General features: G+C 38.0%; 1 protein-coding gene across 2 annotated transcripts in view; it reads right to left on the minus strand.

Annotated features, from left to right (window-relative positions):
• LOC136872142 (tyrosine-protein kinase receptor torso-like) overlaps positions 1-26,564 on the minus strand; it is a 128,413-nt gene that overhangs the window by 85,463 nt on the left and 16,386 nt on the right. For both annotated transcript variants that reach the window (XM_068227445.1, XM_068227446.1), the window contains exons 5-9: positions 16,871-16,973; positions 14,398-14,469; positions 10,625-10,710; positions 5,699-5,913; positions 1,838-1,975 (exon numbers count right to left, since the gene is read on the minus strand). In XM_068227445.1, coding sequence (XP_068083546.1) covers positions 1,838-1,975; positions 5,699-5,913; positions 10,625-10,710; positions 14,398-14,469; positions 16,871-16,973 — 614 coding nt within the window. The remainder of the gene's footprint in view (positions 1-1,837; positions 1,976-5,698; positions 5,914-10,624; positions 10,711-14,397; positions 14,470-16,870; positions 16,974-26,564) is intronic.

The following is a 26,564-nucleotide window of genomic DNA, read 5'->3' on the forward strand; positions in this document are numbered from 1 at the left end:
AACTATTGGTGCCTTGGTCAGAAACTAGTGCTATGCTATCACATCCCTCTTCTCCTTACCTCAGCGAAAATCTCTTACACAATCCATCACACACTATTTACTGACTCAACTAATTCTCCTTCCTACTATTTCTAATCCCCATGGATGCTTGTATGAGTTTGTTGGCCAGGTCATTTCCAAGCCTCCATGGCCTGTTAAATGGAGGTGGGTCTGAATTACTCCCACAAGTCTTGGGTTTGCTAAATATTACTTAATCCTTTTTCAGTATTGGCTCCAAAATTTAAATTATAATGGTTGGGGAAATCTACCAAATCAATATAGCCTTACAAATATTCTTAGTGATCAATTATATTTACAAAAAACATAGTACATGTTTCGGTTCCTGAAAGTCATCTTCAGCTGTTCAAATAGTCTAAATTAAAATAACCATAAATAAGACATTGTCTGCATGATGGTGTGCATAAACATAATAATCATTTAAAACAAGATCTAACACATTAAAAACACTTTATACACAGTAATTTAAGGCAATTTCAACTTGATTCTTAAAAATAAATTCATAGTCCAAATTAAAATTGAAAAATGCAGTTTTTTTCAAATTACAGCAGTCCAATTTTTACAATCCTTCTTAAAGTTAAAACATATGCCTCTTCTGCAATATTTGTTAAAAAATCTTCTGTTGCCACACAGCAGCAGCCGCTAAACCTGGCCACGTTACTCAAAAAGAGAGTCAGCTCTAAAGGAACAAAATAAAGGTAAGCACATTCCCTCTTCATTTTTTATCTCACTAATTTATACTTCATAATTTGACTGCCACCATATTAGTTTGGTTCTTTTCTCTTTCCAGATACAAGTATGTACTAGATTATTACAAATGAAAACGTTCTGAACAATTCAATACAACCATAGGATTCAATCTTGAGGAGTATTTCCCTCTTCCATTAACATGTGCCGCCAGCAGAAGATTTTTAACAAATATTGCAGGAGAGGCATATGTTTTAACTTTAAGGAGGATTAAAAAAAAACTCTTGTAATTTGAAGAAACGGCCTTTTTTGATTTTTAGATTTTAATTTGGACTACGAATTTATTTTAAGATTCAAGTTAAATGTACTTTATACATACTGTGTATAATTTTTTTTTTTGGTGTTAGACCTTGTTTTAAATGATTATTATGTTTGTACACACCATCACGTAGACAATGTCTTATTATAGCTATTTTAATTTAGACTACTGTAACCGCTGAGGATGGCTCTTAAGAGTCGAAACAAGTACTGTGCTTTTTTGTATATATATATATATATAACCCGACTCATTGACTGAATGGTCAGCGCACTGCCCTTCGGTTCAGAGGGTCCCGGGTTCAATTCGTGGCCGGGTCGGGGATTTTAATCGCATCTGATTAATTTTCTCGGCGACTAGGTGTTTGTGTATGTCCCAACATTCTCCTCTTCATATTCACACACCACACCACACTACCAACTACCACAGAAACACGCAATAGTGATTACATCCCTCCATATAGGGTTGGCATCAGGAAGGGCATTCAGCCGTAAAACAGGGTCAAATCCACATATGCGCCGCAGTTTGTACCGCGACCACACAGGTGTGGGAAAAGCGTTAGGAACAAAAGAAGAATATAATTGATCAGTACGAAGTGATTGTAAGGCTGTAGTGATTTGGTGGATTTCCCCAACCGTTATAATTTAAATTTGCTAAATATGTCAGAGTGAAAAATTTTATTTTAAATTTATAAACACACTCACTGAATACCATACTTGTCTACTCAAAATGAAGAGAACAAGCAATTGTTATCATTAGTGGTATAAAAATACTTACAGCTCAAGACTGCAGCCTTGTGGACATTCCATCCTGTAACCTGACTGTAAAAGTTTGTATACCCTGTCAGCTCGTATACTCGGGTATGGATTGCCACCAAGCGTCACGATCTCCCATAAGAGAATTCCAAAGGACCATCTAAAATAAGATAGCATACAAATAATAATTCATTTAAAGAAATATGACATAGAACTTGTGACTACTTCCAGAGACAAGTGAGTTATTCATTTCACATTTCACCGACACAGACAGGGTTTATGGCGATGATAGGATGGGGGCTAGAATTGAAAGGTAACAACTGTGGCCTTAATTAAGAATCAGCCCGCAGCATGTGCCTGATGTGAAAATGGAAAAACCATGGAAAACAATCTTCAGGGCTGCTGACAATTTTATTCAAATCCACTATCTTCTGAATGAAAGCTCAGAGATATGTGATCCAAACCAGGATGACCAATGATCATCTAATGGGCTATCAAGCCAATGTTTTACCTCAAGTGTAATAAGTCCTCATTAAAATATTCTGTCAGGCAAACTGGAGCAGTTTGCTTTTTGTACATCTCTTACCATTGGAAGAATTGAGTCAGTCAGTTCCAAAAAGAGTCTTATCCAGTTTTCAAAACTTTTATGGAAATAAAAAACATATTTTTGCCGACCGACCGATACTGATCTGCATTTAGGGCAGTCGCCCAGGTGGCAGATTCCCTATCTGTCGTTTGCCTAGGCTTTTCTTAAATGACGGCAAAGAAATGGGCCTGGTTTTATTCTAATGTAGACGCATAAGATATTCACTTTTAAAAACTGTTTTTGCTCTATGCATCATAAATAAAATTAGCTGTTAACAAAATAAGTTTGAGAAGACTTGCTTTGGAACAGTTATACGTCATTTGGAACAAATGAACTTGGACAACACTCACTTCAGAAATGCAGGAGCGGATTGTGGGGACTACCATTAGTACGTAAACTGGGATACAATATTTTAAAAAATGTTGTGAGCTACATTTAAATAAAAGTTTAAACAAATAGAGAACAATGAAACATTGGCTCATCTATATCTGGATCCTTATTTCCAACCATGGATTGTCTTCTTTACTTCGTTATATCAACGAAGCTCTTGCACGATCTCTCTATGCAGTCCCAAAGTGTTTCTTTTAGAAGAGTCCACATCTTTTTTTTTTCCAGATTAACTTTGATGCCTATAGGAAAGTCTTGTGGAACAATGTTTTCAGCTGTACAGTTTTGATTTTTGGTGGAAAAGACTTTTTTTTGGAACTGACCAACTCTAATTAATTACTTAAATAAATGAGAAAATATAACAATGGAACTTCTGAAGAGAAGATACAATTTCAATTTATGACCTCAGCAAACCGTGTAAAAGTACTAGTTGAAACACCCTTAAAATCAATCAACCATTCATCAATGATCTGCATTTAGGGCTGTCACCCAGATTTCTTGTCAATTGTTTACCTAACTTTTTCAAGTGTCAGTCATTTCAACGCTGCAATAGCAACTGATTAACACTATAACAGTCAAAAAGATAAATGAAATTACATACGTTTTTCTTTAACTCACCTTTACATTAACCTATTAACATCATTAATTGGTAAAAGGGTAAGTGAATTTACACACATCGTTTTTTCTTTGAACTCACCTTTCCTACAATTTTCATTCCTTAATACATAAATCTCCTCTTGTTACAGACTTTAAACCACATTTCCCGTTCGACTTTCTATATAAGAAGCCACAGTCGCACCTTCCAGCTAATATAAACACAGCTACTTACCATCGATCACTCTTCCTCACTCGTTCGTGCTTTAAGAAGACTGCAGACTTATCTCATCACATGAGATTAACAACAAACTAACAACTTAAAATTTTATTTTAAATCCCTCTTGGAGTGATCAGAAATACTTTTCTTCATTATTATTCTAAAGATCAAACTGTTTAAGCTCTAATTTGATTTCTTACGCACACAACCTTTACAGGGCGCCTTTTAGTAGAATTAACTGTTCTCATAAAACTTTGTAGTTGTGGCTACTTACTATCAAGCATTTCCCTCGCTCCTACAGCGTAATTTGGGAGGGCAGCAGAATTGTCTCATCACAAAAGATTAACTACATATTAGCTTTAAAAATTTATTTAAAGTCCACTTGGAGTAATCAGTAATATTTTTCTTCATTTTTCTAAAGATTGAACTGTTTAAGCTCCAAACTTATTTCTTACACCCTCAACCAATACAGGACGCTGTTTAACAAGATTTGATGCAGCAATAATTGTGTTCTTGTAGAACTGCTAATATGCAACCTGTTACTACATTTTTAGACAAGGACATTCATAAAAGTATATAAATTATGACTGTTTGTAAGGCTTTATAAAGGCTTTTTTATGAGAATATCTTAACTACTGTCATCCCTCTCACTCATTTTTTGATACATGTACCTACATCATCCTCACTTTTATAATTTGTAATTTATCTTAAAAAACTACAATTAAGAACAATCAGGACCCTGATTTATTATCTTTCAGGTTTGAGATTAAAGCTGAAGATGCCCTTTAAAAAAAAAAAAGGGCAAAACATGTCCCTATAATTTACTTCATTAGATTTAATTCTTAATTAAAATCACTCTTTATGTATTGAATAGGTAGAATTAAATAAACATTAATATTTCTTTGACTTTAACATACCACTTAGTTGAGCAGCTCGTCTTCTTTCTCCCAGTTCTTCCCAACCCAAACTTAGCAACATTTTCGTAATGCTACTCTTTTGTCAGATATCATCCAGAACAAATCAAGCTGCTTTTCTTTGATTTTTTTCCAGTTCTTGAATCAAGTAATCCTGGTGAGGGACCCATACACTGGAACCATACTCTAGTTGGGGTCTTACCAGAGACTTATATGACCTCTCCTTTACATCCTTACTACAACCCCTAAACACCCTCATAACCATGTGCAGAGATCTGTATCCTTCATTTACAATCCCATTTGTGTGATTACCCCAATGAAGATCGTTCCTTATATGAAGACCCAGATACTTACAGTGATCCCCAAAAGGAACTTTCACCCCATCAACACAGTAATTAAAACTGAGAGGACTTTTTCTATTTGTGAAACTCATAACCTGACTTTTAACCCTGTTTATCATCATACCATTGACTGCAGTCCATCTCACAACATAATAGAGGTCACGTTGCAGTTGCTCACAATCTTGTAACTTATTTATTACTCTATACAGAGTAACATAATCTGCAAAAAGCCTTATCTCTGATTTCAGTTCTTTACTCATATCATTTATATATATAAGAAAACATCAAGGTCCAATAATACTGCCTTGAAGAATTCCCCTCTTAATTATTACAGGGTCAGATAAAGCTTCGCCTACTCTAATTCTCTGAGATCTATTTTCTAGAAATATAGCAACCCTTTCAGTCACTCTTTTGTCTAGTCCAAATGCACTCATTTTTGCCAGTAGTCTCCCATGATCCACCCTATTAAATGCTTTAGACAGGTCAATCGCAATACAGTCCATTTGACCTCCTGAATCCAAGATATCTGCTATATCTTGCTGAAATCCTACAAGTTGAAGTTCAGTGGAATAACCTTTCCTAAAACCAAGCTGCCTTCTATCGAACCAGTAATTAATTTTCCAAACATGTCTAATATAATCAGAAAGAATGCCTTCCCAAAGCTTACATGCAACGCATGTCAAGATGTCAGAATTTTGTCTATAAGAGTATAATCATATCCTATTCCATTATATTAAGAATTTATCTGAAATATATTATCTGAATTTATATGAAATGCATTTTAATGAACTTTTTATCTCTGTGTCCCCTCATTATGCTTGGATGAATATTGAATACTCACATGTCACTCTGTGTTGTGTACACCTGGTATAGCAGAGACTCAATGGCCATCCATTTGATAGGAAGTTTCCCTGCACCTTTCTTATGGTAAACATTCCGCTCATAGATATCACGACTCAGTCCGAAGTCTGAAATCTTCACCATCTTGTTTGAACAAACTAGGACGTTTCGGGCGGCCAAATCACGATGAACTATTCGGTTACTGGCCAAGAACTCCTAGAAAAGAAGTGTACATTTGATGTCAGGCCAAGACAGTAAACAGCAATAACTTTCCGGGATGATACACGGACATTTAAACTTTTTTTTTTTGCTAGTGGCTTTATGTCGCACCGATACAGATAGGTCTTATGGCGACGATGGGATAGGAAAGGCCTAGGAGTTGGAAGGAAGCAACCATGGCTTTAATTAAGGTACAGCCCCAGCATTGGTCTGGTGTAAAAATGGGAAACCACCAAGCTTGATAGCTGCAGTCGCTTAAGTGCGGCCAGTATCCAGTATTCGGGAGATAGTAGGTTCGAACCCCACTGTCGGCAGCCCTGAAAATGGTTTTCCGTGGTTTCCCATTTTCACACCAGGCTGTACCTTAATTAAGGCCATGGCCGCTTCCTTCCCACTCTTAGCCCTTCTCTGTCCCATCATCGCCATAAGACCTACCTGTGTCGGTGCGACGTAAAGCAACTAGCAAAAAAAACAAAAACAAAAATGGGAAACCACGGAAAACCATCTTCAGGGCTGCCGACAGTAGGATTCGAACCCACTATCTCCCAGATGTTTTTTTTTAAAGTCTATTCGACTGACTGACTGACTGACTGACTGACTGACTGACTGACTGACTGACTGACTGACTGACTGACTGACTGACTGACTGACTGACTGACTGACTGACTGACTGACTGACTGACTGACTGACTGACTGACTGACTGACTGACTGACTGACTGACTGACTGACTGACTGACTGACTGACTGACTGACTGACTGACTGACTGACTGACTGACTGACTGACTGACTGACTGACTGACTGACTGACTGACTGACTGACTGACTGACTGACTGACTGACTGACTGACTGACTGACTGACTGACTGACTGACTGACTGACTGACTGACTGACTGACTGACTGACTGACTGACTGACTGACTGACTGACTGACTGACTGACTGACTGACTGACTGACTGACTGACTGACTGACTGACTGACTGACTGACTGACTGACTGACTGACTGACTGACTGACTGACTGACTGACTGACTGACTGACTGACTGACTGACTGACTGACTGACTGACTGACTGACTGACTGACTGACTGACTGACTGACTGACTGACTGACTGACTCACTCACTGACTGACTGACTGACTCACTGACTCACTCACTCACTCACTGACTCACTCACTCACTCACTCACTCACTCACTCACTCACTCACTCACTCACTCTTACCCGGTCACTTGCACTGTGAGCCTGTCTCCCGCCAAGTACTTTGCCACAGTGTTTTTCTGTACAAGATTTCCTGTACTTTATGAAGGTACATATGCTAACGCAATGAAAATGACCACGCCGAGCAGCGTATTATGGCAGAGTGCTTGGCGGGAAACAGGCTCACAGCGTCGGTGATTGGGTGAGCGACAATCCCCTGAATAGATAAAAAAGAAGTCCTGGTATAATGAAGACAAAAAGAACAGAAGTTATAAGTGACTGCAGTTGGAAATTATTGTTTGCTAGGAAGCAGTCATTCTCTTTTCACTTTAATAATAATAATAATAATAATAATAATAATAATAATAATAATAATAATAATAATAATAATAATAATAATAATAATAATAATAATAATACTCTAAGGTTCAGGCCTCTCATTGCTGGGTTTCGTGGTTCAAATCCCGGTCGCTCCATGTGAGATTTGTGCTGGACAAAGTGGAGGCAGGACAGGTTTTTCTCCAGCTACTTTGGTTTTCCCTGTCATATTTCATTCCAGCAACATTCTCCAGTATCATTTCATTTCATCTGTCATTCATTAATCATTGCCCCAGAGGAGTGCGACAGGCTTTGGCAGCCAGCACAATTCCTATCCTCACCGCTAGATGGGGGCTTCATTCATTCCATTCCTGACCTGGTCAAATGACTGGAAAACAGGCTGTGGATTTTCATTTCAATAATAATAATAATAATAATAATAATAATAATAATAATAATAATAATAATAATAATAATAATAATAATAATAATAATAATAATAATAATAATCATAATAATAATAATAGATTTTTAAAAAGCTTTTTGACTCTATTGATAGAGAAATCTTAGATAAAATCATACGCGAGTTTGGAGTTAAAACCAAATTGGTAAACCTGATCTGTGAAACCCTCACAGACACAGTCTCAAAAGTTAAATATATGGGTGAGATATCAGGACATTTTAAAATAAAAACAGGTGTCAGACAAGGTACTGGCTTATCTCTGCTCCGTTTCAACTGTACCTTGGAAAAAGTTGTGAGAATTTGGAACGAAAAACTTAAGAACCATAATATACAGAGTCCGCCAGAAAAATGTATACACTTTTTGTTAGACGATATCGAGATATGGACATTGTCAACTGTTATCATTGTTTTTGTGTGTTGCAGTATGGTCCTTCACACAACAGATGTCGCTACTTGCATCACGATAGTGAGAAAACAAAATGGCTGGGGCATGCTTGACGTTCGAGCAATGAAAGTACATTCTGAAGTGGTTTATCAGGTTTGATAATGCTGTTGAAGTGCAAAATCAGGGGAGGAGGGAGTCTGTAACAGAACCCCCAACACGCCTAAAAATTAAACGCATTGCTGGGAAGTGTGAGACACATGGAACGATTTGTGATATTCACGAAGGAAGATCGGGAAGAACGCGCACAGCTACCAGTCCGGCTCATGTGTTGGAAAATTTTGCTAATTCTCCACAGAAGTCTGCTACGCAATGTGCACGGGAAGTGGGGACTAGCAGTGCAAGTGTACGAAGAATTTTGAAAACAGCTAAATGGAAAGTTTACATCCCACGATTACTGCACGTGCTTAATAAGGACGAACCCGATCGTCGAATGGTATCAGCAAATGGTAACCCAAGATGAACAATTTCTTACAAATTTAGTGTGGTCTGATGAAGCCCAGTTTAAACTTAATGGAACAGTGAATCGACATAACTGTGTCTACTGGGCTCCGGAAAATCCGCATGTTCATGTGGACAAGGCGGTCAATCTACCAGGGGTTAATGTCTGGTGTGGACTGTCATCGAGGGGCTTACTAGGACCCTTTTTCTTTGATGGTACTGTCACTGGAGCAATGTACTTGGAAATGTTACGCACATTACTTTTACCAGCTGTACGTGCGCTTTATGGAGCCAATGAAGAAGTCTTCTACCAACAGGACGGAGCACCACCACAATACCATGTAGCAGAATGAGCTTTCCTGGATGACAATCTGCCGGGACATTGGATTGGACGACGAGGACCCATTGAATTCCCCCACGGTCGCCACATCTTACCCCTATGGACTTTTACTTGTGGGGAACTGTGAAAAATCAAGTCTATTGATGTAAGCCACGCATGCTGGAGGCCCTTCGCCAGGAGATTACAGCGGCATGTGCAGAGATCCCCATTCAAACATTGACAGACGTAGTTGCAGCAACCGCTCCTTGTTCTGCCATGTGTCTGGCAGCCAACGGTGAATATTTTGAACATCTCATGTAATGATATGTTTAACTGAAGACAGTACTCAAGGTGTAATCAAAATTTAAATGTTTAAAAACACAGAATAAATAGTTGTTGTTCCGTAAAAAGTGTATACATTTTTCTGGCGAATCCTGTATTACCACTAATGCTGGAGAGAAAGAACAAAGGTGTTGCAATAAATTGCTTAGCATTTGCAGAAGATTATGCCATATTCTCTGAAAGCCTGACTAATGCAGCAATACAAGCAAATCTTCTGGAAGAGACAGCCAACATGGCCGGCTTAAGAATTTTGACAGAAAATACAAGCGGCTGTGGCCTTAATTAAGGTACAGCCCCAGCATTTGCCTGGTGTGAAAATGGGAAACCACAGAAAACCATTTTCAGGGCTGCCGATAGTGGGATTCGAACCTACTATCTCCCGGATGCAAGCTCACAGCCGCGCGCCTCTACGCGCACGGCCAACTCCCCGGTATACAGAATTTCTAAGGCAAGATCTGAAAGAATGAAAAGGTACTGGGAGGACAGGAAAAAACAACTCACTAACCATGGATAGATGTATCGTACCCCAAAGAGGGTGAAACGGACAAGAAGAAGAAGGAATATTGGAAGAAAAGGAAGGAACAACAACAAAGAATGAAGAATTGACATTGGAACATGGTCCCTAGTAGGCCCTAATGCATCATCACATCATCATCATCATCATCATCATCATCTTCATCATCACATCATCAAGAAGAACAGAAAAATTGTGTTTGAATATTATCTGCACGCTGGGAAAGAGATGCATTCTGCCAATCACAAAACTACAGTACCTCTGTCTCTCTCTGTGCATGTGCGTGTGTGCAGTGGGCAAGAGTCCAAATAGAATAAATACTGCTGTGGTGAGCTTGCACGTTTATTTCCTTTTGTTAACAGTTTTAATGTCACTCTTACACATATAGGTTTTTTGCGACACATAGTATGGGAACGTAACAACCATGCCCTTAATTAAGACACAAATCTGACTTTTGCCTGCTGTAAAAATGGTAAGTCTGAAAAAAAATATCTTCAGGATTACTGGTGGTGGGATTCAAACCCATCACCGCTCAAATATATGCTTGCAGCTATATGAAATTACCATATAGCCAACTCGCTTTGTGCGTACATTATCTAGCTTAATATACATTGCCTATATTCAGCATTTTACTCAAAACCTATTTCTAGAAAACATTCAGTACTTACCATCCCCATAGCTATCTGCCGAGCAAAGGAGAGTAAATCAGTTGAACTCAGGGATTCTTTTTGTGGTACCTTCTCTTCCTTGACACCTATAACATTTAAATCAGTCATTATGAGGCTCTAGGTTGTCCAAATTAATGGAAGTCCAGATTAAACAAAATAAAATACGAAATGAGCTGTGGTACATATTTAAACACTCTGTTCAGTAAATTGAATGTGTACAGTACAGTATTTCAAATTTAAGAAATACAAAGTTTATTTAAGTATACAAGGTATAATGCAATACACTATTAGGCCCTTCAAAATACACAATAACTAGTGCATTTAGGGCAGTCGCCCAGGTGGCAGATTCCCTATCTGTTGTTTTCCTAGCCTTTTCTTAAATGATTGCAAAGAATTTGGAGATTTATTGAACATCTCCCTTGGTAAATTATTCCACTTCCTAACTCTCTTCCTGTAAACAAATATTTGCCCCAATTTGTTATCTTGAATTCTAACTTTACCTTCATATCGTGATCTTTTCTACTTTTAAAAACACCACTCAAAATTATTTGTCTACTAATATCATTCCATGCCATTCTCCACTGAGGAACATACCAGATAGTCAAACAACTTGTCTCCTTTCTCCCAAGTCTTCCCAGCCGAAACTTTGCTACATTTTCGTAATTCTACTCTTTTGTCGGAAATCAAAACAAATCGAGCTGTTTTTCTTTGGTCTTGTTCCAGTTCAATTCAAGTAATCAAGTACTATCAAAGGGTAGAGAAGGGTCCACCTATCAATACCTATAGGTGATCAATTGTCAATACGGACCATAATGAAATTCATAACTTATGAAGTAATCGAGTAATCAAGTTAAACAGCTGTCTGCAATAAGTGAAGTCCAGACTAAATGGGGTTCAGATTAATAAGGTTTACCATACTGTTGATTAAATATTGCAAAATTTCTTTTGGCTGCCAGAAAAGTTAAATTCATCACCATCACTGACATTACTTCGTATAACATCTGAAATTAGAAAATATATATTCAGTAAAACCTCTATTAACCAAAATACTGTTTTAAAGATAATCAGCTGCTTATTTAAAAGTACAGTATAATATTTGTAATTTTTTAGAGAAAGGTATTCAGGACCAAAGACAATGAAATTAGTGAATGGCTAAATGCAGATGATCTTGTATTAGACTTTAGTGAGCACGATGTTGTGGATAGTCAACTAGAAGAAAATACTAACAGTGATGCAGAAGACTTTATACACAAAGTAATGAAGCCAAGACATTAAATGTTCTATGTTTGTGAAATTACTAACTGGTTTGGTAGCAGGCAGTTTGTGTTTCAGAAAGGTTATTCGAGTGAAGCTCAACTTGTAGGATTCCAACAAGATATAGCAGATATATTAGATTCAAGAGGTCAGATGAACTGTATTATCACTATTGACCTATCCAAGGCTTTTGATAGGACAGATCATGGGATACTTATGATGAAGATGAGGGCTATTGGACTAGACAAAGGAGTGGTTGAATGGGTCGTTAAATTTCCAGAAAATGGAACTCAGAATTAGAATATGTGAGGCCTTATCTGATCCTGTAATGACTAAGAGGGGTGGCCAGGAGGGCAGTATTAATAGACCTTTATGTTTTCTTATGTACAGTGAAACCTCATTAGTGCGTTCCTCATTAACATGTTTTCCCACTTAACACACCGTAAATTCAAAGTCCCAATTCTCATTGCATTAAATCTCAGTAAAAAAAGACCTCACTTATAGCGGCATGAATTTCCGCTATTACCTATTAGTACGATCACATTTTTCCTAGCCCTGAAAATGTTATTTGTCATCCCTTGTGAAAGAAACGTGACTTGTCACTACAGTTGCAAGATTATGGAAAAAGGCCTTAAATTCCTGAACTTTGCAGGATAAGTTGCACCTTTGGGAGCAAGCCCTCAGGTATGTTCAGTTTTGCTTTCTGGTTAGCAGCGAGATTGCTAAATAACACAGTCAGCCTATAGCTTGTATTTCGTATTCCATTCAGAAGTTAGAAATTTATTTTGTGTTGAGTAGTACAGTGAAGTGTAACAAATATTTGTCATGTGATACGGATACCGGTACAGTAGCCTATATCTGGATTAGGAACATAACCATGTGAAATTGACTACCAACATGCATATTTAATAGTCTAGTTATGGATACGGAAAAAGTTGTGAAATTCCTTACTAAAAAAGACAAAATTAAAATCTGTCAGAATCTGGACTGGCGTGTGCATATTGAAGCGTGAAGAGGTCGCGAATGTTGAACTCGCACCTTTGAGTTTCGACTTGATCATTTGAGTTGGTCGAAGTTTATCCAAAATGGCGGCCAAAGTCATTTCTGCCAGTCGCACATGGTCGAGTGTAACCTCCAATTCATTGTCAACGAGTGTGACCAGAAAATACTGTTTAATAACCCACTGCTATGAAATAAAAGGCTTCTACCTACCTTTGTTTTAGAAAGAGTGTGATCTGCAATAATACTTTGATATTTTTACTGGTCCCTGTGCATATGCTTTCATATTTGTAGTTTGGTGTTTTCCACAATTTTCAGTGCACTTGTTATTTGATAAGCCCCAGCAGAAAAGGTTTTCATATTTATTTTCTTGTGTTTTTCACACCTTTTAATAATTTCCTCTCAAAATGGTAGATATAATTTATACTATACCTGCGGATACACAATGTAAAATGCCTCATGTCAGAAAAACATCTTATTTGGTGTTTCCATATCCCTGTTGGATAGTTTTTATTCGCATATTCAGTAGTAAGTTTTCTTGATTAACACGTTCTTTCTTGTTGCCCCCTGCAGAAACATCTTAACAAGATTTTACTCTACATAAATGATGTGACTGCTAAATGTGAGGAGCTTGGAGATTGCATGAAAAGAAGAAAGACTGAGGTCATTCGACTGAGCGAAACAAAGTGGAAAAGGAAAAGAAATAAATTGCTGCGGAAAGGTTACAAACTCTACTAGCATGGAAATAAGAAAGAAACAAGAAATCAACAACATCGGTGTTATGGCTGATATTGAATATGTTAATGAATGAATTATTAAGTTACATCAGAAAATCAACAAATATACCCTTATTCAACAGACTGGGCATATTCAAAATGAGAAAGATTACTTTCTTCAAGAATTACAGCATCACATTGTTATGGGAGACCTAAATGCTCAGGTGGGATCTGTAAGGACAAGGTATAACACAGTGATTGGTCCTCATGGATATGGAAATAGGAACCACAAGGGTGAATGTCTCCTTGACTTCTGCATATGAAACAAGAACTGATTTCACTTCATCTGAACCAATGCATTGACCTCCTAGGATTTTAGTCTGTGGTTCAAAGAAGAGAAACTCAAGATCTGGTCTAAACAACTCAGAGCCACACTTCTCAATTTTTGCGCTGTCTGTCTTTCGCTTCTTCCAGAAATTTCTAGGTCAACTTTTTGGTTCTGGTGAAGAAGTAAAATCAGTCATGTGCAGGAATAGAGTTCTATAAATGAGGGAACTACAACTTGGTGCCAGACAGGCAAACATAAACATTTTCAGGTTTATTACTGCCACCAGTTTTTTGTGGTTCTTGAAGGAATCATTCAATATTCTGGGGTGATACATAGCCTGTGTTACCCAGAATGATCTTATCTTTCAAATGGTGAAAGAAACTTCAAAGTCAGTCCAGTAGTTTCTGAGATTACCTGTTACATACGAACAAACTCACAGTCTCTCTTTATAAATTATAGATAAGTATAAAAAATACCTTCAAAGTACAGCTTGTTGACCACAATGCCAATTTCTCTATCATCATCATCGTCATCTCCATTTTCACTGTCTGCAGAAAAGTAAAGAACAAATGTTATAAAAATGTACTTTATGTCCAATTATTTTTGTACTACTACTCTTTCTAAGTACAGTAAGTTATCTATTTAAAGTACAAATACTATGAATGAGTAAATACGTTAAACCATAAATACACTCAAATTATGCAAAATATTACGCAGTTAACTCCATATTCCAAATATGGTACAAAGACTATGCCTGTTTACAATTTTATTGGTAATAGTAACAAAAATGTTATTGTTTTCATGTCTATCAACTAGCGAATATACCAAATAATTATGGACTTGTTCATCAAGAATTTCATGAACAATTCTCACCGATATTACTGACAACATGACTTGGAACTTTAGTCAAGTTTGTAATTACAGTACATATATTATTTTAAATGTCCTTGTATATGATTGTGTATTTTAACTCATGTCTTATCAATCTATTAATGAGGTTCTATATTCAATGTATTTTGTGAAATATTCTAGCTGATGAGTCCCTTAGGGAAAGAAACATGTTCTGGATCAAAATGAATATATGAAGGGAGTTCAACATATAATGTAACACATCTTTTTTCTAAAAGCAGATTTGAGGATTCAAATACACCATGTTATTTCCCAATCCTTTTGCTACAGTACTCTATTTTTCAACATGATCTAGGTTCAATACTACAGCCTTACGCCACCATAATGTGAGGGCCCGCATGGTACCACTCGACTGGTCGATGTTGGTGCCAACGTTGTGCTGCATCGATAACTTCCCCATCATCCACGTAGTGTTTTTCACAGAGTGTATCCTTCATTGGGCCAAACAGATGAAAGTCAGAAGTTGCAAGATCTGGGCTGTAGGGTGGATGAGAAAGAACAATCCACTGAAGTTTTGAGAGCTCCTGTCTAGTGCGCAGACTTGTGAGGTCTTGCATTGTCATGGAGAAGGCTCACTGTGCTTTTGTTCACTGCCAGGTCTCTATAGACATTCTGCAAGTGCCTATGAATAACGTGTGATGGCCTGGTTTTCCACCAAAAGGAAATCAATAACTGCTCTCTGTTTGGTATGCACTTCTGTTACAGATGCTATTTTGAAGGCTAGTTATAGTGCTGCCACCTATCGGAAATTAATGAAACTCTACAAGACGAAGTGGGAATATTCAAAGATGTCCCAAACAAAATTCCAACTTTTTAAAGCCAAAATTGGCTGAGAAATAAAATTTGTTGCATTATATATTGAATGTCTCTCGTATATGTATTAAATAGGTGGACCTCTTAAATACAATATTTAAGTTTATTCTTGAATATTCGTTACTTGATTTTAAAGTCAATATGAGTTTTTAACAAAAATGAAGCTGTTAAAGCTTGTTACTTGTAATTGAACTCCTTTTGACGGTTTTCAGAGACACCAAGTTTCTGGAATTTTTTCCACAGGAGTTCTTTTACGTGTCAGTAAATCTACTGACCTCAGGCTGACGTATTTGAGCTCCTTCAAATACTACAGGTTTGAGTCAAGATTGAACCTTCCGAGTTCAGGTCAGAAGGCCAGTGCCTCAACCATCTGAGTCTCTCAGCCCGGCAATTTTATTGGTAATTTACCCAGAAATACCACAAGTATTGGAAAGGAACAAACAAGCACATGATAGAAACACAGTGACAAGCCAGAGTGGGAAGCGGGAACAGTCTGCTCTTAAAGATGGCTCTGTTGTTATACTTGTTGCTCAGTAATGGAATCATGTCCATTGTCCACCATGGCATTCAGCTGCTGCATCAAACAGTTCTTTCAGCTTACAGACATCTGCTGGTAGACTGACAGAACCTGGTGCTTTTGAGATTTTCATTTTTCTAGCACAGGCCACTTCAACAAATGTACTGTAGTGTATTGGTCCCATACATAGCAAACCCTGTGAGATTGGTAGATGTAGAAATTCCTCATTTAAAATTTCTTCTAAGTACTGTTTACTGAGTTGCCAAACAGCTCTCATCCTTTCTCCGTGGATCCTTTTTTGTTTTTCTGTCCACTTTGCTCCAGTCTTCTTTTTCACTTCGTTCTCTGGTTGCACTTTCCATCCATTAACTTTTTCCTATAGAGGCTTCTGTCTGCAGTGTCAGTTGAGTTCAGCTGGGCTTTTTCCAGATCTTTCTTCACTTCTAGTACCCATGGAATATTTTTTAGATGTTCTATGTAGGTGAGAATCTTGTGTGTCAGTCTACTTGCCGGCAGTCTGGACGTGTCCATAAAATTTCAGACGTCTTTTGCGGATGTCTGCTGCAATGTTGGATAGCTCTTCTGTCACTTTGCAGGACCTCAGTCTATAACCATTTTCTGTTTTTCTGGGATCGCCTGACTTAAAAGAAATTTGAATCCTCAAACTTACTTAAAAAGATTCTAATGAATAATTTTGCTTGCTTACTCACTTGGTGTCTGCAAGAGTTCTGCGTATTTTATTTGTCCATTATTGGCTTCTTCACTGACATTTAGTTTATTCATATTGAGGGGCACCGACTGATATGCTGAAACCTGCGAAAATAATTAAGAAGGTTAATGCTAATAACATCAAATTGATGGAAACTGGTTTGAAAGTAAGCTTTCTTAAGTTGGGCCTAATTAAGGAATGAGCTGAAAATTACATATGGTGATGATAACTACTTTTACAATTTCCAGACATCAAGATGCAAAAATTTTGTCCAGCAGGATTTCTTTTTTACACAGTCTGGCTCCTTCATGGAATACTCAGGGTACTGATCTTCAGTTTAGAGGGCCCTGGATTCAATTCCCGGCTGGTTTGAGATTTTCAACCCATTCTGGTCTGGAACTGAATATCCCTAACAAACGTTAAAAAATAATATCTCTGTACCTATAGGAGATTCATTCTTTATGTACTTGTTTGAGCATCTAGTAATGAAAAAAATGTTGTTTCATGCCAGCTAGCACTTGAGATTTTAAAATTGTTTATATATTATACCATGATTTGCAAATTTAAAAAACTGACAGTCTACTAAGTAAGTACACTTTTCTGAAATACTATTATATTTACACTAGATTAATTATGTAAAATGAGCATTACAATTAGAAAACAACAACAATAATTAAAATTATATAACAATAATAATTGTGCAATAATAATATTAATAACAATAAAAATGGGAGCTCTTATGAAATTATATTTATAAATATTTGTGATGATAGTGGCTCGGAAGGCAATGTTAGCGAATATTCTCAGAGCGAAGATGATATTCGTTCTAAGCACGGGCCTGAACTGTGAAGTGCAGTTATTTCCATGCTATCGCTGTACTGTGTAATGGGAAGTGATGAGTCAATGGAGGCAGATAAGCTGGATGCACCTGCTGGCCAACCGATGAGGAAAACTCACTCTACATTTACTGTAGTATTTTTGGGTGTTTTTGTCTAAATTTGTCTTACGGCTGATGACAGCCAGTCAAGGCCAAATCTAGTTCCACTATCACAACAAATGTAATGTAATCAATACTTAAAAGAGATATTGGAAAGGTGGACCATTCAGATATAATTGTTACTATAGGAGTAGGCTATGTGCTGAAACCAGGTTTCACCCTCTCCCTATAGGAGAAACACAATAGATCTAACTGGTCATATTGCAAGATCATGCAGTGACCTCCCACTTGTAACTTAACCTAAAGTCTTAGCCATTCATCATCTAGATGGATGTGAGAATCTTTTGACCTGAGTAGTTGCCATACAATTAACTAGATGTCAGATGTATATGCTGTGTGCAGCACTTTCCATTGTATTTTGTAATATTGTAGACATTGTTGTCTCATGTCAAGCAGTGACAATGACAGAACTGAATCATGGTCATGTGATTTTTTATTGTTGCAAGGTGAGAATTTATATAAAACATATCTCGCAGTCGAAGGTACACTGAACGAATGGGGTCCACCTACTGCTGGAGGAAAGGACTGCAGTTTGAGACTGGAACAGGACCTTTTATCAGTGTGGAGATTCATATGGATCAATTCCACATTGAAAAGGAGGAAAAGAGCTGCGAGGAATCACGCATGGTCAAAACCATATGGTGGGAAAATAATAAATTTTCTCTAGAGGAATGCAAGTTGCTTTACGTCGCACCGATACAGATAGGTCTTATGGTAATGATGGGACAGGAAAGGGCTAGGTGTGAGAAGGAAGCATCCGTGACCTTAATTAAGGTACAGCCCCAGCATTTGCTTGGTGTGAAAATAGGAAACCACAGAAAACCATCTTCAGGGCTGCCAACATTGGGGTTCGAACCCACTATCTACGGAATGCAAGCTCGCAGCTGTGTGCCCCTAACCACATGGCCAACTTGCTCGATCTTGGAATAATTTGATGAGGGAGATGTTTGATAAATTTTCAGCTTCTTTGAAATTATTTAACAAAAGATTAGGTAAATAATTGAAAGGGAACATGCTACCTAGATGATGATGATGATGATGATGATGATGATGATGATGATGATGATGATGATGATGATGATGATGACTGAATAAAGCTCAAATACAGACTGGCAAGTCTTGACCATACTCAATGCACACAGATTCAAAAATATCTGATAAAACTGAAAGTACCAATGATCTTTAAAAAATAGCTGTACAAATGAACAAGATCCAAGAGAAGGTCAATCCTCTCCAGAAAATTCTGGTGCTATTTTATCTGAGACTGCAGAAGATCTGGAGATGTTGCTGAATGGCATGGACGGAGTCTTGGGTGAGGAGTACAAGATAAAAAATAGAGTCCGAAAGTAAAGTAATGGAGTGCATTCGTACGAGTGGTGGTGGTGATTAGTATTTTAAGGGGAAGTACAACTAGGCAACCATCCTCTATACAACACTAATCAGAGAGAAAAAATGGAAGGGGTCCGACACTTCAAAAAATGAAGATATTGGCCAAAGGAAGACAAGGGCCACGAAAGGCGTGAAAATGAAAAACTTCCTAGGCCTCCATACGTAATACTGTCAGGGTCTGAAAAGAACACGAGTTGACCAAGGGAGGTCGGATAGGATAGGTGAAAGTGAGGAGCCTGGCACAAGTAAGTGGAAGCAATGCCAGGACTCAGCTGAGGGCCCCGTGGTCGCCAACCCATGCTCCAAAAAAGTTCAGAGCCCCTGGGGCCCCTTTTAGTTGCCTCTTACGACAGGCAGGGGATACCGTGGGTGTTATTCTACCACCCCCACCCACAGGAGAATGCAGTCGTACGAAGTCAAGTGATGCAATAAATGAAGTCCTAAAGGAAGTAGATGAATATTGTTACTTTGCTAGTAAAATAACTAACAATGGCAGGAGTAAGGAGGACATGAAATGCAGATTAGCACCAGCAAGGAAGACCTTTCTTAAGAAAAGAAATTTACTCACCTCTAATATTGATATAGGAATTAGAAAAATGTTTTTGAAGATTTTCGTTTGGAGCGTGGCAATGTATGGAAGTGAAACATAGGCGATAACTTGCTCAGAAAGAAAGAGAATAGAAGCTTTTGAAATGTGGTGTTACAGAAGAATGTTGAAGGTGGGATGGATAGATAGAATCACGAATGAAGAGATACTGAATCGAATTGGTGAGAGGAGATCATTGTGGATAAATTTGATGAGAAGAAGGGAGAATGATAGGACACATCTTAAGACACCCAGGACTTGTGTAGTTGGTTTTTGAGGGAAGTGTAGGGGGTAAGAATGGTAGGGGTAGACCAAGGTATGAATATGACAAGCAGATTAGAGCAGTTGTAGGATGCAGCAGTTATGTAGAAATGAAAAGGTTAGCACAGGATAGGCTGGGATGGAGAGCTGCATCAAACCTGTCTATGGACTGATGACTCAAACAACAAGAGGGCCTATTAGAAGGTTAAAAATCAATGAAACTACAATTGAGGACAAAATTACTCTTACAATCAGAAAAAAGGTGAATTTGCAGGGCCACAGTTACCTTCTTGGCGTTAATGGTAAAACCCAAGGTAGTCAAGGAAAGGTCAAATTGATTATAAATACCCACTTTCTATTATTTGGCAATCCAAATTTGCTGTAGGAAACTTGTATCCAGTTAGTTTCCAACCAGTTGAAAGAGATGACTGCTGCTCTCTAGCAGAAACATTCAAAGCTTAAAATGTACTGGAGATCTTCTGAGAGAGTTTTTATGCAGACTGGATTCCAATGCAGTCTGAGAATCCATTTACAGAGCATTCTTAAGGGAAAATCAACTGGGATGACAGTGTATTTACCATCCAGAAGGTCTAGCTTTTCAAACGAATCTATCCTTCGAACAGCGATGATTATAATGATATTTTCATAGTTTGACTCCTGCATGATTAGATTAACACTGTGTTTTAAAAGTAGCATCATATTTCACGTCATATCTGAGAGATAAATAAATCCAGTCCATCTACACAACCCTTATGTACTGTAATTTGTGGAAGATAGAAAACAACATAAAATTCTCTTTAAGGTTTGTTTACAACATATCCATTGAAATATTAATTATCTGATTGTTCTTTTCACAGTCTTCAGGATTCTGAGATTGTGATGTTACTGATAAGTCAAACAACTCACTGAACACAATACAGTTTTACAAATCTTCTTCATCTTCATTTTCATTTTCAAAAGATCTTGAGCGGCAAGCACAAACAATAATGAGCTAATTCACAGCAAATCGAACACATTAGAGATTAACAAGAATACTTTCATGTTTACTCGTGTCGTATCTTGCGAGATAAAACTGGCAGCAACTCGTGACATTCGTATTTCATGAAGGTCAAAACAGTACTGGATGTCACCACAATAAGCTAGCATAGGAGATGGGCTTCTAGCCTGAAGCAAACTAAAGGTACAGCAAATAAACACCACTGCGTATCTCTCAGATAATAGGCGACTAATGGAGTGTTAAATGCTTAGTTTGTATCTCCTGTTCGAAGTTAATTTTGAGAAGAATGAAGATCATCCAAAACCTAATACTGATAAAAGCAATGAGGGAGCAACCAGAAAATGTTTCAAACGTGGTAATGTTGGGCATTTGAACAGTGACAAGAAAGCTGGAGTTGGGCCATTCAAAGATGGAGTGAGTGAATAGTTCTAGAGAATAAGTTTGCCCCTCAAGTACGTAGAATCTGATAATAAATGTGCTGTTTGAAAAATGTCTTTCATTGGGTAATTATTTTCAAATGGCCCTTACTTAAAAAACACGCCTCGTAAATAACTCAGACCTGTGAAGCAATTCAAAATGAGGAGTGACTGTGATTGGTGGAACACTGTTGGAAGTCAAATGTTTCTACTTGAAAATTATAATTATCTTAGGCCATTATTTTCATAGTTAAATACAGACTTGAGCAACTGCATGGAAAATTACTATATAAATCTATACAGCATTACAGAGAAGCACTGGGAATATGATACGAATGATGGTTTTTATGGATATCGAGAAGGCCTATGACAGTGTGCCTAGGAGATGGTTTGGGAATGCCTAGAAGGTACAGGGGTGTCAAACTTCCTGATTGATAAAAGTAAAGACGCTCTATCAAAAATTCTATAGCTATGTCCAAGTAGGGGATGGAAGATCTGATTGGTTTGAAACCAAAAAAGGAGTCCGGTAGGGAAGTGCCTTGTCACCATTCCTGTTCATCAATTTCATGGATCAGATCATAAAATCTATGAAAGTACAATGCAAAGAGCCTAACACACTAAGGCCCGGTTTCTTCAAATGTATGTTTAATTTTACTTAACAAATGTTAACTAAAAATTGTTATTAATACTTTGTTTAGAAGTACCCTGTTTCACGAACACATTTCCAACATTTGTTACGAAACAATTGTTAAAGACAAATTAACACATTTCAATGAGATTTCTGAACACGTTTGGCAGTGAGTGTCTTTTGTTTCTTTATATAAAGTGCTCCTAGTGGTGTGTTGAAATAGTATTTTGTCGCACAAGACACATGGTTGACATTATTACAGGTTATGGTTAGCGGAAACCGATAAGTAAACATGTTAAGTAAGAGTAACAAAAGCGTTATGATGAATGCAAGTTTTTATTTCATTTAATTTTAATTTAAAATTATGTGAATGTGCTTAAAAAATGAAAGAACGGACTGTTATATCACAACATTCGATATAGCTTATTCTTATATTCTTATCACCGGGAAAATGTGATAACTGATGTGTTTTGAAAGGTTTTCTGGCATTATTTTATTGCAGGGAAAATAATGTAATGCCTTGTTAATGTTGCAGTGGCAGCAGGAATTCTTTGCAGGATTCTACACACTTTTTCTTGCACTCGTGAACATAGTCGCCTATAATTACATGAAAAGTGTCTCAAGCATAATATCTAACAAGTAGAGGCCAGACCCTGCGATCAACCGATTTCACCGAGCTTCAGTGTACCTGTGGGGAGACACTCAACGGTAACTCGTGTGTAAGGGTTTAAGTCAACACGCTTTCGTTTTCGAAAAAAAATGAGGTCAGATGTCATTACACAGAATCCGCTTCGGACAAAGTGGAGGTGGTAGAACACTAAAAGGCGAACAAATTTTACTTAAACATGTCAGGTCCGCAACCTAATAACTTCTGAAAAATTGATGAATCCCCGATTCCAATGCAAGGCATATATACTTGGGAGTTACATCACAGCGGAACGGAGTGGTGGCCAATTGGTCACCGTACTTGTCTGCGAACCTCATAGACATGAATTTGAGTCTCGTCGCAGCTATGATTTTTGCACAAAATAAGTGAATATATCCGCCTCTGTGGTGTACTGGTTAGTGTGATTAGCTGCCACCCCTGGAGGCCCGGGGTCGATTCCCGGCTCTGCCACGAAATATGAAAAGAGGTACGAGGGCTGGAACGAGGTCCACTCAGCCTTGGAAGGTCAACTGATTAGAGGTGGGTTTGATTCCCACCTCAGCCATCCTGGAAGTGGTTTTCCGTGGTTTCCCAATTCTCCTCCTTACTTAAGGCCACGGCCATTATTTCCCTCTTCCTTGTCTATCCCTTCCAATCTTCCCATCCCCCAGCAAGGCCCCTGTTCAGCATAGCAGGTGAGGCCGCCTGGGCAAGGTACTGATCATCCTCCCCAGTTGTAAACCCGATCCAGAGTCTGAAGCTCCGGGACACTGCCCTTAAGGCAGTAGAGGTGGTATCCCTCACTGAGTCCAAGGGAAAACCGACCCTGGAGGGTAAACAGATAAAGAAGGAGAAGATGATTAAATTAATATTTGAGGGAATGTCAAGATAAAAACTGGAACAAAAATATTACACAAATTGCAGTACAGTTTATTTTCTACCTGAAATTAATATAGGTCTAAACATTCTCACAGTTACTGCTGGATCTCTTTCTGTATATATATATATTAATTTGAGGTAGAAAATAAAGTTCCACTGCAATTTGATTATTCATTTTATTCACATTTTACCTTCACATTCCCTGAAACAATTATTTAATTTGTATTAAAAAAAAGCATGTCTATGGCGGGACTCGAACTCAAGTCGTCACGGTTCGGAGACAAATACGATGACCACTCGGCCACTGCTCCACTTGTCAAGGTTGCAACTCTTCAAGTATTTAAGTGTTGCATTAGAATCGGGGGGGTTATTCATAAATTTTTCGGAAATTATTGGGTTGCAGACCTGACAAGTTTGAGTAAAATGTGTTCGCATTTTAGTGTTCTATCACCTCCATGTGGTTCGAAGCGGATCCTGCCTCATGATATTTGTCTTCACTGTTGGAAACTCTAACCTATTTTCAATATCATCTGGTATCTTGTTCATTATGGCTTTGGTAATTAGAAATATATCTTCTGACAACTCTAGAAAGTAGTTATTTCTTAGTATGGAGTCGTCCTTTGCCTTCTTCAGTTTATAAATAGTCTTCATTCATCAGTAAAGCTTCAGACTTACATCTTCAACTTGCCTCCATTTTGAAATTTTAGCAGTTGTTAAGAGGTTTAACACAGGGCTGCTGCCAGGTTAATTTAACACAAGTATTAACAATTTGTTAGAGTTAACAATCCTTGATGAGACGACCATTTTGTTAAATTATGTGTTAAGTCTCCTTAACAGCAGAGTTAAACATTTAACATTCGTTGAAGAAACCGGGCCTAATATTTGCAGATGATGTTCTGATCTGGGGCAAAAATGAAGCAGAAGTACAGGAGAAACTAAATCTTTGGAATTGCAAGTTTAAAGAATATGGACTAAATATCAGTAAAACAAAAACTGTTGAAATGACTACCAACAGAAAAGGCACAATTTCAAACATTTTCCTGGAAGGAACTCACTTACAATCTGCTTCTAGCTTCAAATACCTTGGAAGTATCATTTCATAAGGTAACACATTAAACCAAGAAATATTTAATAGGATTTTGAAAGCTTCTCAATTTTGTTTTCAAGTGAGAAACCTACTCTGGGATGATAAAATACCCCAGAAAGCAAAACTGACTATGTTTCATACCTACTACATATCATTTCTCACCTATGGTGTTGGAGATTCATAGAAAAGGACTCGTACACACTCTAACGGCGTTATGTGATTTGGATATGCAATCTCCCTGTACATAGTTTAGTATTTCAAGTATGAGCTCCTGCTATCTAGTGGAGCTACTGGGAACTGCCATATCGCTTGTATTTATGCTTTTGTTTTTACTGGTTTGGAGTAAGTAAGAATAAAGATGGCAGCCATGACGAAGTAAAGTGATTCAGTGTTTTATTTATTAGTGATATCCCCAACATTTATGGTGCTGAAATAACCCACCTGTTCAAGTTACGATACGTTTCATCACGAACTTTCAAGATTTGGAGAACTTTCACGCCAAGTAACCACGGATCTCCTGTAATGGGAATGTTTCATCACGCCACTCGACCCAGGATCATGATGAGTAGAACAGTTATTTCTTCTGAGATACAATGTACTGAATCACTAACGTAGCATGCTATACGGGGATTATACGGCATTATTGCATTGGTGTAGACATTATTTCTGCATGCTTCAAGAATATCGTTATTTCTAAAACAAATCCACGCCGGTCTGTGTGACTAGTGCTGCCACCTACTGGAAACAAGGCGGACTATTACCGGCCCAACTACCTACTGTCACGGGAACAAAGCCCTGCCTGCAGCACGTTCATCTGCAACCCCTCCTCAGCTGTCATAAATCGCCCGTTTGTCACACCGTCAGCGATGTCTATACAAGACCTGTCCCTTCTGAAAAGAAAGCGAACTACTCTGCGAGCAAATTTAACGCGCTTTGTCAATCTTTTAAAAGACAAAACAAGTACACCAGACTATGACGAAATAGAATATCTTTGTGATAGACTTCAGAACACTTTGCAATTATTAGTTTCCTCAGACGATGTTAAACACGACCAGTTACCCGACACAGATTATGAAACAGATGTACAGGCATGTGAAAACTATGTCGACAGTGCAACAAGAGCTATACAGCATGCCAACAAAGTTCTTACACAAAAACCAGCAGAGACAAATGCGTCAGTATCCATTCCCAGTTCTAGCTATTATGTTCCACCCCCAGTTGTTCCAGAATTTAAACTCCCGACAATACACATTGAGCCATTCTCAGGTGACAGAGTCCTGGTCTCGTTTCTGGGAACAGTTCGAGACAGCAGTTGACAACAACACCACGATTCCAGACATTAGCAAACACGTGTTATTACGAGGATATCTACGAGGGGAACCCAAGCAACTCGTCGATGGTATAGCACTTAGTTCAGAAACGTACACTCAGGTCAAGACTTTACTTACTGAACGTTATGGCGACAAGGATAAAATAATTCAGGCTCATCTGAACCACCTGGAGAATTTACCACCCACATTATCAGAGAATCCTGATGATCTCAACGTGACATACCTGGAGTGCCACCGTAGAATTCAAGCCCTCAAGGCGCTCGGCGAAGACATTAATGTTTACGGACGCGTGATTGCCTCGAAGATTTTACGAGCTTTTCCAGCGGCAATCTGCACACGTTGGCTAATTCACGCAAAGCGCAACAAAATCTCGGAAGGTCATATGATGTCTCTGATAGAATTTCTTCGTGAGGAGGTAGAAGCGGCCCTTAGCACTCAGAAACTCAGGGGAGAGACCAGCATCGCACTTCCAACACTT

Source organism: Anabrus simplex, chromosome 4 (genome assembly GCF_040414725.1).
Source record: "Anabrus simplex isolate iqAnaSimp1 chromosome 4, ASM4041472v1, whole genome shotgun sequence".
Taxonomy (NCBI): domain Eukaryota; kingdom Metazoa; phylum Arthropoda; class Insecta; order Orthoptera; family Tettigoniidae; genus Anabrus; species Anabrus simplex.